At 40.1% G+C, this 14,416-nt stretch overlaps 3 protein-coding genes and 1 pseudogene across 3 annotated transcripts; all 4 read right to left on the minus strand.

Annotated features, from left to right (window-relative positions):
* Nucleotides 1-2,252: 2,252 nt before the first annotated feature.
* Nucleotides 2,253-3,689, minus strand: LOC109021032 (annotated as a pseudogene).
* A 3,800-nt stretch (nt 3,690-7,489) lies between these two features.
* LOC108999143 (scopoletin glucosyltransferase-like) lies at nt 7,490-9,286 on the minus strand. Its single transcript, XM_035686737.1, has one exon. The coding sequence runs from the start codon at nt 9,140-9,142 to the stop codon at nt 7,676-7,678; it is 1,467 nt and encodes a 488-aa protein (XP_035542630.1). The 5' UTR covers nt 9,143-9,286; the 3' UTR covers nt 7,490-7,675.
* A 723-nt stretch (nt 9,287-10,009) lies between these two features.
* LOC108999144 (scopoletin glucosyltransferase-like) lies at nt 10,010-11,852 on the minus strand. Its single transcript, XM_018975938.2, has one exon. The coding sequence runs from the start codon at nt 11,731-11,733 to the stop codon at nt 10,285-10,287; it is 1,449 nt and encodes a 482-aa protein (XP_018831483.1). The 5' UTR covers nt 11,734-11,852; the 3' UTR covers nt 10,010-10,284.
* Nucleotides 11,853-12,501: 649 nt separating this feature from the next.
* On the minus strand, nt 12,502-14,396 carry LOC108999145 (abscisate beta-glucosyltransferase-like). Its single transcript, XM_035686804.1, has one exon. It carries the CDS (start codon nt 14,023-14,025, stop codon nt 12,589-12,591), a length of 1,437 nt encoding a protein of 478 aa, XP_035542697.1. The 5' UTR covers nt 14,026-14,396; the 3' UTR covers nt 12,502-12,588.
* Between the last annotated feature and the right edge of the window lie 20 nt (nt 14,397-14,416).

A 14,416-nucleotide genomic window follows, 5' to 3' on the forward strand; every position in this document is an offset into this window, starting at 1 on the left:
AGGTCCACCTCGCATTATACCGAGAATTGCTTCTCCCAGCAAGGGAGAAATGAATATGCAGAGCGGACGAGACAACGCTATCCCCCGACTGGAAGATTGAAGCATGAGAGAAGGGAAAAGTCGAGGGAAAGGAGGGGAAGGTCGAATCAACCGGCGCAGAAATGAAGAAAGCCCCTAGAGACGACCACCAGCGCGGGGACTGCAACAAGATCACCCTCATTCGCCACCACGGGAGGGACCTCTACTCTGAGAAATATGAACCATAGTGGAAGGATTCACGGGTGGGAACACTTCCTCATTAAGTAAGAAAGCACACGTTAGGCGAGACCGGTACCACGAGGTGTACTCTTGGCAAATTACCATCCCGCCAAGCACCGAAGGGATGAACCAACCTCGGCCATCTCCTTTGTGGAGGCTAACGAGAAAGGGGTCTTGTACCCGTATGATGATGTGCTAGTGGTGACTATGCTGGTTGCCAACTTCACCACTCACAGAATCCTCATTTATAATGGGAGTTCTGTCGACATCCTGTTCTGGGGGATCAACGCTACCTTAACCCAACACTTACATTTCTTGCAATATCAATGAGAGGGAGCATGTTCAATCTCAAACTGTCCGGACAGCGTACCTTCCTTGGGGTTAAAGGGGAGGGACATTGGCCTCGTAAAACAAAGTCACTAAAAAACTCAGGAGAATGACTACTTGCCAAAGGTGGACAAAAAAAATACGGGCAGGAGAGCCGTCGGCCTGTGGGGTCTTCGAGAATAGGCTAGGCGCTAGCGGGGTGGATCGTAAAGCCCTGTATGGCGACAACACCCCCAGCTTGACACCATAGGAAAACACGCAAAAGCAAATAGCCAGACTTAATCAATAAAGGGTAATATCATTAATCATCACAAGTTACAACATGAAGTTGCAGAGGAAACCTGCTGCAGGGGGATGAGACTCGCCGACCAGGAGACTCATCGAATAGTGTATAGCTTTGAGTGCTTGTCTACGTAATGGGTGGAAAGTATGGGGAACCCTTGATCTTCTCACATGGGAGGCATCAATGGACCATTGAGGACACCAACGGGGTGAGGCAAATCGGGGAACCTTGTCGCATTAATTGCACCACTACCTGAGCTACATGCCACATTAATGACGCTGTTGTAGAGTCATGCCGCATTAAATGACTTTGACAAAAGAACAATACGAATGACACAAACTTCATGAGAGCAAACACAATCTATCCCTCCAGAGTCATGGTATAAATAGTAAGTCTTAAGTATGAGAAACTCTCTCTGATCGCCAGACTCTGTCACCTATTTACAAACTTCCAAGAGAATTTATCGACTTTGGTATCGGAAACTACCCAGCCCAAAGGCCACCCTCTCCTGATTGCATTCTTCTTTGTTTTCGCAGGCCCAACTTCTGGGGAACTGAGTTACTAGAACTTGGCCCATAGTCGTGCAAAACACGACGTTAACACTCATATTTGTTATTGTATGATTTATAATATTGATTTTATTATATGTTAAAAATTGAAAAATATTGGTATATATTTTTTAAAATATTGTGGTTATTAATAAATATAGATTTTAATTTTTATGTGAAATTATATTAATCAACTCAAATAAATTATGCATTTTAATTCGACTCATTTATATAAAATAAACGGATTTAAATGTGTTATATTCTATTAACATATTTTTAATTAATTATTAAACAGATCAAAATAAATACATGACTTTTTTTAATTGGGTTGAATTAAAATTTAAAAATTTGATATATTTAGTTTAACAAGTAGATTAAGATTAACTTATAAAATTTCATGAATTGACATAACATAACACGATCGAATCTCGATTTGCCACCCTAGTCTGTCTCTTCTACAGTTCTAAGGTCCGAAATTCAAACAATCCCAATCACCGTTAGTCCGTTACCGACAATCTACGTATCCTGATGATACAGCACAGGGCCCTGTAGGGCCCTTTTCTCCAGAAATGAATGAAACTAATTTTTTAACGAAACCGTTTTAGAAACGGGATCGAATCCGTTTCGTTTACCGGTTTACGTGTTTTTGGGTTTAATGAAATGAAAATTTTAATTATTTACGTATTGATTTATCATTTTAAATTTTAATCTGTTGTTATGACCGACTCTTCAGCAGAGTAAATAATTAATAGAATCCCCGTTCAGATTTTTTTTTTTCTCAGCTATTCCGTTGGAGATTCAATCACTATCATCGATCAAATTCTGCTCTTTTCCCACCGTTTCTCGGCAATGCATACTTTCAGATACCCAGTACGCAATCTTTATCTTTGTTTTTGAAACACTTGGATGCTGAAAAACTGAGCACCTATAAAATTATATTACATTTTATATGTTAAAGGGATAATCATAAAAAACGAAACAAATATTAATCACAAGCCCCATCTCTCAATGATCGTCTTCGTCAATCGTCATCTCCTAATGATAAAGAAGCTAAACCGACGATGGCATTAATGTTGATGAGGAAGAATTCGAATTTGTACAGAACTGAAAGCTGTTCTCCTCCATTCTCGCCACCACAAAATGCCCCAACAAATCCACAGTTTCAACCATATTCTCTTCGCACAAGAATTCATCGCTGCAATTCCGTTCGACCTCTCGGTCGAAGTCGTGCACGAACACATGGGTGCGGGACCGACCGTCGCTTCTGCTCCTCGCCAGCACGCTCGCCGTGAATATAGCAGACATCCTACCGGGAGCATTTGGGAAGTACCCACGTGGGCCATCGACCAGAATAACGTCCCAAGGCACGTCGTAAATGTGGTTGGGAAGGTCGTTGATTCCGAGAATGCATTCCGAGAACAAGAGGTTCTGCACAGGTCTGCACTCGTTGCGGACCAGGGATTTGGTTTCTTTGATGAGCTCCGTCATGTCGGAGACCTTGGTGGAGTAACACACGTCGTAGGCTTCGATTCCCGGGTGAGACTGTTCGAACCTGGAGACCAGGAACTCGCTCTCGTCCAAATAGACTGTGCGGCCGTTGAAGTTGAGGGCGTGCCAGAGGAGGGACTCGTGGGTGAGACCAAACGCCAAAAAGTTGCAGCGGGGAGAGCAGAGGCTAAGAGCGTTGGCTATGGAAGTGAGCTCGGCGGAAGACATGTGAGGAGAGTTGGTCGAGTTCGGGATCGTGGAGGCGTAGTGGAGGAGAGCGTCGGAGATGGAGAAAGGGAGTGGAGTGGAAACGGAGGCAGAGGTTAAGCTTGGGGATCTGGCGGAAGAGTAAGGGAAGGCGGAGTTGATGAGGGTGAGGGTGAAGGTTAAGGCGAAGAACGTGGTGAGGAAAAGGAGCCAGAGACGGTGGGAGTTTGAAAAGGAGGAGGCAACGGCGCCGTTCTGTCTGTGAATTAGAATGAGCTTGCTGCTCTTCATTTTTGTTTTTGCGGGGAAGAGGGATAGAGTGAGGCGTGAGGAACCGGAGACTTGAAGATCTTTCATTTTGTTAATGACTCATTTGGTTGAGCAATGGCCGGATTGATTACTCGTTTGATTGAGAGAGAGAGAGAGAGGGGAGGGGGGCCAGAGTCATCGCGGAGGAGATTCAAAAAGAGCGATGAGATTTCACGAAGACCGAGGGATGAAGAGGATGTGAGTGGTGGAGATGACGTGCCCTCTGAATATAGCACTGATATTCAAGAAGGCAAGGGAAGGAAAGGAAAGGGGATGGATGACCGACGGCTTTTAGTAGGCACTAAATATTGCATTAGTTTTAATTAAGTGGAATGATACCTATCATCTCATTCTATATATTTTCTATATTTTAATTTTTTTATTAAATTATTATATTCATCATCCACATATCACATATTTATTATAAAAAAAAATTAAAATAATATGATATATGTTATGTGAAATGCTGAGTATAAGAATTGTTCATGATCTTTAAAATGCTAAAAACTGAAACTTGATACTCTAATTTAATTATATTAATTAAGATAATTGAGATGAGTGAAAAATGCAATTTTTATAACCTGAAGAGTTTAATGTGTTAATTTCAAACTAAACATATTTGAAATTGATGAGGAAAAGTTATGGAACCTTTCGCGGAGCTCACTGAATACACTACAAAAAACTTGTTTATTTACTGTCAGTTATTTCTTATCAAAATTATTATTTTTTGTTAAAATGAGTCTATTTTTATCTTAAATGGTCATTCTCATCGTAAATAATCTGTCACAAATATATATATTTTTTTGTAGTGATACCTGCATAATCCGCAAGAAATCGGGCATAAATTTTAGGGATATGGAAGGGTCATATTGTAGGTATTGAAGTTTAGGGTCCGTTGGAGGGATGGATATGGAAAAAGTTAAAAATTAGAGTCTTTGTTTGAGGGCTTGAGCTAGCTATAGTTATTGGTCAAATATTGTGATCTAGCTAGATAGGAAAGAAGAAAGAGTAGTTGTGGCGAATAATAACTTCACTTTCTGTTTTGCCCCCAATGTATTTACATGTCTCGTACGTGTTTCATGTGCTATTCTCACAAGATTTGTGAGTATTTATTATGTACATGATCATGTGCTATTATCAAAAGATCATGTAAACGGGAGTTGATCAGTCAAGCCCGACTATTTATTATGGTTTGTCGTTTGCACAATCTAAAGACATGAAGAAAGAAATGGTTTTATTTTACATGGAGTGGATGAGTCCAAGTGAGAAGAATGATGCAGAGAGATGCCACCTTGTTTGTTTGTTGTTTCTGCGCCCCCACAGAATCGACAGCAAATTTAAAGAAGATCCACGTAAAGCCCATGCAATAAATGATGTCTATCTTTACAGAGTTCACACAAATATATACAATATATTTAACAGCATTCACATTTTGGATATATCTCGGTAAAAACAGTACAACACAAGTCATGAAATCCTTCACTATTTTGAATGATCTGCACAACCTTAATTAGGAATCTTCGAAACATGATATAGATCATAAGCACTCGGCTAGCTAACAAGGGAACTATAAAATGTTCCTACGGTTGAGGTTGGGGTGCCACAAACTTTAAGCTTGAGCGCGCACTGTGAAAAATAAACGAGGAAAGTTACCAGAAGTTATGGGACAGTAGATCAGGTCCTAATTAAGGTTAATTAGATGTTTCAATCAATGTTGGTATTGAATAATGTAAAGGGAGGCTGCCCAACAAGAGCTTCAAAGTTCCTTTTTTTGTTAGCTATGGAAATGATGACTCCGCATTTATCGGCCTTTTTTTCCTAGACCGTTGAAGAAAAAGTACAGTAAGAACGTTGAAGAAGTTCTTTGCATCCTTTTGATTTTTGAAACCTAGAAAGGAATTTTTTTCCACGTTGATTGACAAATTTACAGACCTTAATTTTCAAAAATTCTGTCGTTTATGTTCTTAAGTCTATGATAAAACTTTTTTGGTCCGAGTGAATGATCAGTGACTGGCATGGCATCAGCTTTATCTCCTAAATAATGCAACGTCTGTTTATCATGCCTAGATCATATGACCTTTGACCCAAACTGTGTTAAATCAAGTTATCTTACATTTGAGAAAAAAACAGTAACATGATATATTTCTCATGTCACAATCCCAACCTAAACCTTGTGATTAACGTGATAGAGAGTATGTTAACCTTTTGGTACATTGATGCTTGAGGCTGATCTTTTGAACGAATCCATACGCTACGTCGCTAGCTACTGATTGCTAGCTGCTACAAAAGTTTGAAATGATTGAGCGGTACACATGAAAGTGCCTTCCATTAAGGCGATACTTTTTCAAAAGTTGAAACTTGCCTACCCACTAAACTCTATAATTTCAGTTGTTTACGCTAATACTTTTTCCCAAACACTTCGCTCTTTATTATTCCTGGCGAAGTTATTGTATGATGCTGAACTCATGATTGGACAGAATCATGATGGAGGGAATCTCTAGATGATATAAATTTATGATTATTGATATGATATGGACAATTATAATGCTCCCATGCATGCAAAGTAGCAGTGAGGCCGTGCTGCTCCGAATCCAAGCTTGAATACAGGAACTAAGGAGCAAAAGCCAAGAAAGTAGAAGTTGATACGGATTCAAGAATATCATCATGGGCTCACATTCGAAAAGTAAATTGCTTCGGACTTTGAGGAGTTCGGTACCCCACGACAGAAACCTACCTCAACTGGAGCCGGAGGAGGTCTCAATCTCTAATTACAAGACCGCATGACTCATGAGGCATTATACCCTATATCTAAAGCCGAAGACAGCTAAGTTCAAGATAAAAGCCCATTTATAGTGAGATGGGCCTGACAAAACCCATTCTATATGGGCCTTGATTCTGAGATAAAACTTTGTTGTTAATTAACGGAACTCTGTTTGTTAGTATTGAGTAGTGGTAATAAATAAGATCTCGATCGATCCGAAGAATGATTTTACTTTCAAGTGGGTTATGGTCTTTCACCTGTAGGAGTTCATGTGGCTCCTATAAATGTCGGTTATTAAAATCCTTTCAAGAAATTATCAAATATTTCAATCTATTTTTTGCAGAGCAATGCTACACAACCTCCTCAACTTCCACACACCACATTTTTTTAAATTTTTAAATTTTGTTTTTTATCTTGCAAAAATTATTTTTGTCTTCGATTCACATTATTTCATTAAACATTTGTCTTACATGTCAATATTTGTGCGTAGGGGTGTAAACTTAAACCGGAAAACCGGTTCGGACTGGATTGGACAAAACCGGTCCAGTCCGGAACCAATTTTTAAAATGTAAAAACCGGCCGGTTCCGGTTTTGGGATTTTTGGACCGGACCGAACATGACCTATTGATTAAAAAAAAATAAAAAATAAAATTTTTATATATAAGTTTTATACAAAATATATTAAATATTAATATAAATAAGTTTTATATATAATGTATAATTATAAATTTATACATTAAATGTCAATTTATAATTTCATATGTATATACATACATATATATGAAATAATTTCATATTATAATTTATAAATTATTACATTAAATGTTAATGCTAATATATAAGTTTATAAATAATACTAATAGTCTAATATAGACTATAGATTATAATTATACTTATAATTAATACTAAAAGTTTTTACTAAAAGATTATAACTAATACTAATACTTATAATTAATACTAAAAGTTTTTTTTTTTATAAACAAATTTTTAATAACAAATTGTGAAATTTACATTTTAAAAAAATCGAAAAACTGGACCGGAAACTGGAAGTACCAGTTTAGGAGGGTAATCGGTGTGTAATCGGTTTTGAAAAATACAAAACCGGTACATATCGGTTCAGTTTTAGATTTTGTCTAAAACCGGATCGGACCGGATTGGTTACACCCCTATTAGTACGTGAATTGGTGCGTGAACTCGCTTACAATAAGACTTTTCTACTTAAAATTTTTTTTTTGTATTTTGATTTAATTATTTAATCCTTAATTTGGATTTGAAATGGAATATCTTATTTTGTGTCTAAGAAATATGTTGAGTTTCTATCCCTAAAGAAATTTATTTATGAACTGAGACAGTCTGATTCTTTTTTTTTTTTAAGCCGAAACTCTTGTTTCAGCTTTATGGCGCTACGCCAAAATCTCTGTAGAAATTTCTAAGGAAAACGAAAATGCTCAGAGTAGTGTCTCAGTTGCAACAAGCACAAAGTGAAAAACTAAACTAGTTGTTCTCGGTAGCTTCACCAGCAATGGCATGCGAGCTCAGATCTTCAATCAAGGCATTCAAATCAGAGTAAGAGGATCCTCCTCCTTCAGCAGAGCTCTTTGCCATCTTCATAAGCTCTCTTGCTCTGCTTCTCATTTCCTCTGCTTCTTCCCCAACCATTACTCGAATTAACGCCTTCTCTATGGCTTCCTTCCCAATGCTGTCGCCCAAAAATCTGACCCATTGTTGAGCACCAACACCAACTCCAATTTTCAGGATCTGGGTGACCAACTTCTCATTGTAGAATTGCTCAGCAGACACCGGCCATGTTACCATGGGCACCCCTGCAACCACTCCTTCCAACGTGGAGTTCCACCCACAATGAGTCACAAATCCACCAACTGCTTCGTGATCTAGAATCAACAGTTGGGGTGCCCACCCTCTTATGATTAGACCCTTTCCTTCTACTCTTTTCTCAAACTCTTCGGGCAGCCACTCGTCTTTTGTTCCTTGAGTTTTTTCTCTCTTCACAACCCAAATGAACTGCTGCTGAGAAGCCTCAAGACCCATTGCAATCTCCATGAGCTGAGAATCATTGAAGTTAGCCATACTCCCAAAACATACGTAAACAACAGAATCGGGTTTCTTCGAATCAAGCCACTTCAAGCACTCATGGCCATGAACGGAAGCTTCCTTCCCCCTTCGTGCTTTATCCTCAGACTCCTTATTGCATAATGAAACCGGGCCTATATGCCATGCCTTCCTTCCAAGGACCTTCTTGTAATAATCTGCATAAGCTGGCTCAAGATCGTAGAAGCTATTGAAAACAGCCCCATCACTCGTTAGCTCCGCTTTTATGACTTGTCTAATCAACTTCCCGACATCGGTCTCGATGTCTTGTGTAACAAAATCTGGAAGTTGGTTTCTTGTCAACTTGATCTCGTCGGGGAAGTTGGGGAGGATGAACGGTTCTGAATCTGACGAAACTTTTTTGTAAGGCTCGTATAGCCTAAGACATTCTGAGGCGCATATAGAGAAAGAACTTGTGGCATGGAAAATAAGCCTCGGTATGCCAAATCTCCTAGCAACATCGGTGGTCCATGGGAACAGCGCGCTGGTTATAAGGCAATCAGGACAATAATCTTGAACAAGTTCTTCGAGAGGTTGCCTCAGCAAGGTTATGGCCTCCAGGAATTTCATCCGCAAATCAGGTGCAGTGGCTAAGTGGTAGCTCTCGCTTCCTTTGGGCAATCCAACCTGTTCAGCAGGGAACTCGATGATTAACATGTCCATTTTTAAACCCAGAATTTTGCTTTTTTCGACTGTTTTTAAGATCGAGGAGGCATTGAGAGGAGTAGTGATTATGGTTATTCTCAAACCTCGGGAAGCAAATAGCTTGGCCATGTCTATGGCCGGGATCATGTGGCCTGCGGCCATGTATGGGAAGATAAACAGGTGAAGCTGGCGCTTTTCACTCTCCATACGGAGTTAGTAGAAAACTTTTTGTGGCAGAAGATAAGTACTGGTGACGAAGAAGAGCAAGAAGAAGAAAGAAAGCCCGGCTAACAGTAGCAAGGCATTGGATTTAGGATGATCGTTGCACCGTACTTAAATGGATGAGCTTTATACTCATCGTTCCATATACTTCAGCTCACATTTATTTTTATTTTATTTTATTTTATTCTTATTAAGTTCATTGAATTTTTTCAATAGAGTTTGCTTGGTGTGCACACCAAGGCGTCTGCTTTTCAGTCTTCCCTACTAATAATAATAATAATAATCATAAAAAAAACTCGGCCTTTGCTTTCACTGGTAACGTAACGCCCTGCGTCACACAGATAGTGCAGTTAAAGAATAGTTTGTCTTAAAAACTTGACATTTATGTTTCGTAGTGTCGTCTCCGAGAATCATAGCCGCAATATCGCTGTCACTGTGGATAGGTTCTACTTAAATCTATTTATAATTTTTTTTTATGAGAAGTGAGAGTATTTTTTTTATAAGATGTAAAATATGAGATAATGAATACTGATGAGAAAAAAATTTCGAAATTGTGTGCTTCATCTCTGTCAGAGTATGCGATAGTCTTCTTGTTCAACGATATGAGAAACGGGGAGGGGGGCGCTATTTCACTTTAGCCAAACATAAGGCTGCGTTTGGTTTGTAAATTACTCTCAACTCATCTTAAATCATCATTACAACTTTTTCAAATTCCAACACAAAATATAATAAACAATTCAATTTTTTCAAAACTCAAAATAATAATAATATTAAAAAATAATCTTTTATCAATATTTTATCATCTCAACTCAACTCAACTCAACTCAACTCAACTTACTTCAACATTCAAACTCACCTGATCAAACGGAGCATATCTACCCTTGGATTGGCATTTAATTCATGAGAATTTTGCAAATGGTTGAATTGTAGCATTACTAATGGAAGACTTCAGAGGCCACCGAAGTTTGAATGGAATTTCAACATCATCCACAAAACTGTCTAAGAAAGAAAGAAAAAAACATTCCTTTTCACACTTGGATCAAGTTTTAAAGAAAGAAAGAAAGAGCCTTCCTTTTTCAATGCTTGCTCTTATCACGAGCTTGTTCCCAGATGTTTTGTTTATGGCATCAAAGTCTGAGGGACTTCAATTCTTCAATTGAAGCATTCAAATCGGAGTAAGACGATCCACCTTCGTCAACGGCTATCCTCGCCATCTCCGCAAGTGCCTTTGCTCTTCTTCTCATTTCCTCTGCTTCTTCACCCACCATAATTTGCCTCACTGCCTTCTCTATTGCTTCCTTCTTTATGCTATCTCCCACCACTCTAATCCATTGCTGAACACCAACAGCAACCCCTATTTTAAGTATCTGAGTCACCAACTTCTCATTGTAAAATTGCTCCGCCGAAACAGGCCACGTAACCATTGTCACCCCAGCAGCCACTCCTTCCAACGTAGAATTCCACCCACAATGAGTCACAAATCCTCCAACTGCTTCATGATCGAGAATCAACACTTGGGGTGCCCAATCTCTTATAATTAGACCCTTATCTTGCATTCTCTTCTCAAATCCTTCGGGCAACCACTCTTCTTTCCCTCCACTGTTCATTCCTTTCTTCACAACCCAAATGAACTGCTGACCTGAAGCTTCAAGACCCATTGCTATCTCCATTAATTGAGAATCACTGAAGTTTGCCACACTCCCAAAACATACATAAACAACGGAATTGGGTTGCCTTGAGTCAAGCCACTTCAAGCTTTCATGTTGATCGGTGAAGGCTTCCTTCGATCCTCTCAACGCTTTCTCTTCAGCGTCCTTATTGCATAGCGATACTGGTCCTATATGCCAGGCCTTTCTTCCAAGAACTTTCCTGTAATGATCAGCATAAGCCGTCTCAAGCTCATAGAAGCTATTCACAATAACCCCGAAACTCTTCCGGTCGGCTTCTTTGAGTGCTTTAAAAAGCTTTCCAAATTCTGTTTCTACACTACTTGTGACAAAATCGGGTAGCTGCTTTTTTGTCAGCTTGATCTCATCGGGAAGAGTAGGGATGACAAAAGGCTCTGAATCAGATGACACCTTCTTGTAAGGCTCATATGATATCACACTCTCTGAAGCACAGAGAGAGAAGAAACAGGTTCCGTGGAAGACAAGCCGGGGAATCCCACATCTACTAGCAACATCGTTAGACCAAGGAAAGAACAGGTCAGAGACGAGGCAATCGGGACGATGTTTTTGGAGCAGTTGCTCAAGTGGTTGCTCAAGCATGTTGCTGGCCTTGATGAACTTCTGGCGCATCTCGGGCACAACCAAGTGAGCACTTTCGCATCCTTCGGGCAATCCTACCTCTTTAGCTGGGAATTTGATGGTAAGAACTCCAATTTCGATACCTAAACTCTTGATTTTGTCGATTGTCTTGGAGAAGAGTGGCACGTTGAAAGGGGTGGTGACTATGGTTGCTTTCACACCTCGCGAAGCATATTGCCTGGCTATGTCTACTACTGGTATAGTATGACCTTGAGCCATAAATGGGAAGAAGAAAATATGAAGTGGACGATGGGTTTCAGTACTACCCATGTTGCCTTTCTTGTAGATGACGCGTATTGATGATTCCTGATTAGAGAGAATTCACTTGGGCTATAAATTTCTCATTGAGAGAGAAGGTATAAATAAAGTAGCTAGGTCCAAGAGGAAAATGAGAGGCAGGCAAAAAATCTAATAATTTTCTTTGCTAACATAAGCACTTGCGTCGGGGGAAAAGGAATCTTGCGCGGCACCCAGCCAGACTTTGTCATGATAGTCAAGGAAAATACGCTTACGTCAAAGTATTTAATGATATAATATATGGAGAAAGAGTACTGTGCCAGGCCTTGAAAGTCACTGTCGAGAGTATTTTGTGGATGAGCAGTATTACTTATAAATCTATATTTATTTAAAAATATATCATTTTATTTTTTTATTTATAGGTGTAAGATTTATATCTAAAATTTTGGACAATAACTATTTGATCTTTTATAATAATAAATTTATCTATTTGAAATTTATATTTAATATTACTCTTTATAATAATAAATGTTGTCGTCGTTTTATAATAATGAATCTTGCGCAGCACCCAGCCAGACTTTGTTACGATAGTCAAGGAAAATACGCTTACATCAAAGTATTTAATGATATAATATATGGAGAAAGAGTACTGTGCCAGGCCTTGAAAGTCACTGTCGAGAGTGATTTTGTGGACGAGCAGTGATACTTAGTAATACTTATAAAGTTTGTATACCTATTTAAAAATATTTCATTTTATTTTTTTATTCATAGATGTACAAAGTGTAAGATTTATATCTAAAATTTTGGACGATAACCATTTGATCTTTTATAATAATGAATTTCGAACGAGGGATCATCAGATATTTCGATCTCCAATCAAATCCTCTTTCAAAGTCTGACTTTTACGAGCTCCACAATTAAATCATCAGCATCCTTAAACGAAGATCCACCTTGTTCCACGGCTCTCTTGGCTTTCTCTGCAAGTTCCCCAGCTCGCAGTCTCATCTCCACTACTGCTTCACCACCACCCATCAATCTTTTCACTGCCTCCTCCACCTTCTCCCTCCCCACCAACGCCGCCTTCTCAACATTAAACGACATCCACTCCAAGCTTCCGACTCGAACCCCAACCCCCAACACATCGGTTATCAGTTTCTCATTGTAGAACTGCTCCGCCGAGACAGGCCATGTAATCATGGGCACTCCACAACTCACTCCCTCCAAGGTTGAGTTCCAGCCACAATGAGTCATGAATCCACCCACCGCAGCATGCTCCAATATCAATAATTGCGGTGCCCACCCTCTTATTATCAATCCCCTGTTGGATTCCCTAATCCGCTCTTCGAATCCGCTGGGAAGCCAATTTTCTTCTCCTCCTCCTTCACCTTCTCCCCTCGATTTGGAGAAGATTTTCCCAACCACCCAAATGAATGGATGCTTGGAAGCCTCGAGACCATGAGCGATCTCAAGGAGCTGTTGAGGTGACAAGCGAGCCAAGCTCCCGAAACTGATATAAAGAACAGAGCCTGGTTCTTTATCAGCCAACCAACTCAAGCAGGTTTGATCGTCGATTGAGGCTTGTTTGCCTCTCTCAGCCTTATCTGCAACATTTCCATTGCATAAAGACACTGGTCCTATAACCCAAGCCTTCTTTCCCATCTGGTTCCTAAAGTACTCAACGTAAGCTGGCTCCAACTCGCAGAAACTATTAATCACTATCCCAAAGCTTTTCTCCTCGGTCTTAAACATCTTATCAAAAACACCAGATTTCTCTCTAGCAAAAGGCGGGAGCTGAGACCTCGTCAATTCAATCCGATCAGGAACACCCGGCACAACAAAAGGCTCATAGTCCGAACCCACCCTCTCGTGCGGCACATACCGTCGAATATTCTCTGTGACACAGCGAGAGAAGCACCCATTTCCTGTGAAGACAATCCTTCTAATCTGGAGTCCGTCGAAGAGATCAGCCGCCCAGCGGTGAAACCCGTCAAAGACAATGCAATCGGGTCGGTGTTCAAGTAGGAAGAGCCTGAGAGGCTCTCGGAGGACTGAAGTATCAGTGAAAGGGGTGGCGGACATGTCGATGTCCGGAGAAACGGCGTCGTCTGGCAATGGGAGGGAATGGATTGAGATTGAGCGGCCGGAATGTTGGTCGCGGAGGATGGAGTTTTGGAATTGGAGGACGTTGGTGGGTGTGGCTATGATGGTGGATTTAGCTCCATGGGATGCGAACACTCTGGCCGTGTCTATCATTGGGATCTGGTGGCCTCCGCCCACGAATGGGAAGAAGAACATTTCAACTCTACGAACTTGTTCCGAGTCCATGATGCAGGAGGTGGAAGAGATTTGGACTGGACAGTAGGCAGCCCCTAGAATTTAAGGAACTGACTGATGAATGTTTATGTGTTCCAGTTCTGTGGAAGAGATTTATAGAAGCATAGGTTTAGAACAATGCTAACGTCATGGATGACATAGCTTGAGATGATTTTCAAAAAACAAACTCCAGAGCTCTTTTTCCCGTGTCATCTATACGATTGGTTTCCATGGGAAAGTTTGGGGGACATCCCTATCGATAGACCATACGTATGTTGATGGAGACATAATTAGATCGGAAAACCAATCCGATACGGCAATGCAGCCCACGGCAAAATCAGCCTCACTGCATTTAAATTTGTTGGGGGCCCAAAAGAGATGGGATCGTGCAACTGGTACCAAA

This window comes from Juglans regia, chromosome 16 (genome assembly GCF_001411555.2).
Source record: "Juglans regia cultivar Chandler chromosome 16, Walnut 2.0, whole genome shotgun sequence".
NCBI classification, from domain to species: Eukaryota; Viridiplantae; Streptophyta; class Magnoliopsida; order Fagales; family Juglandaceae; genus Juglans; species Juglans regia.

Excerpts from the sequence above, each read along its gene's own strand:
- LOC108999145 (XM_035686804.1), bottom strand. The coding sequence starts at position 14,025 with ATGGACTCGGAACAAGTTCGTAGAGTTGAAATGTTCTTCTTCCCATTC.
- LOC108999143 (XM_035686737.1), bottom strand. The coding sequence starts at position 9,142 with ATGGAGAGTGAAAAGCGCCAGCTTCACCTGTTTATCTTCCCATACATG.
- LOC108999144 (XM_018975938.2), bottom strand. The coding sequence starts at position 11,733 with ATGGGTAGTACTGAAACCCATCGTCCACTTCATATTTTCTTCTTCCCA.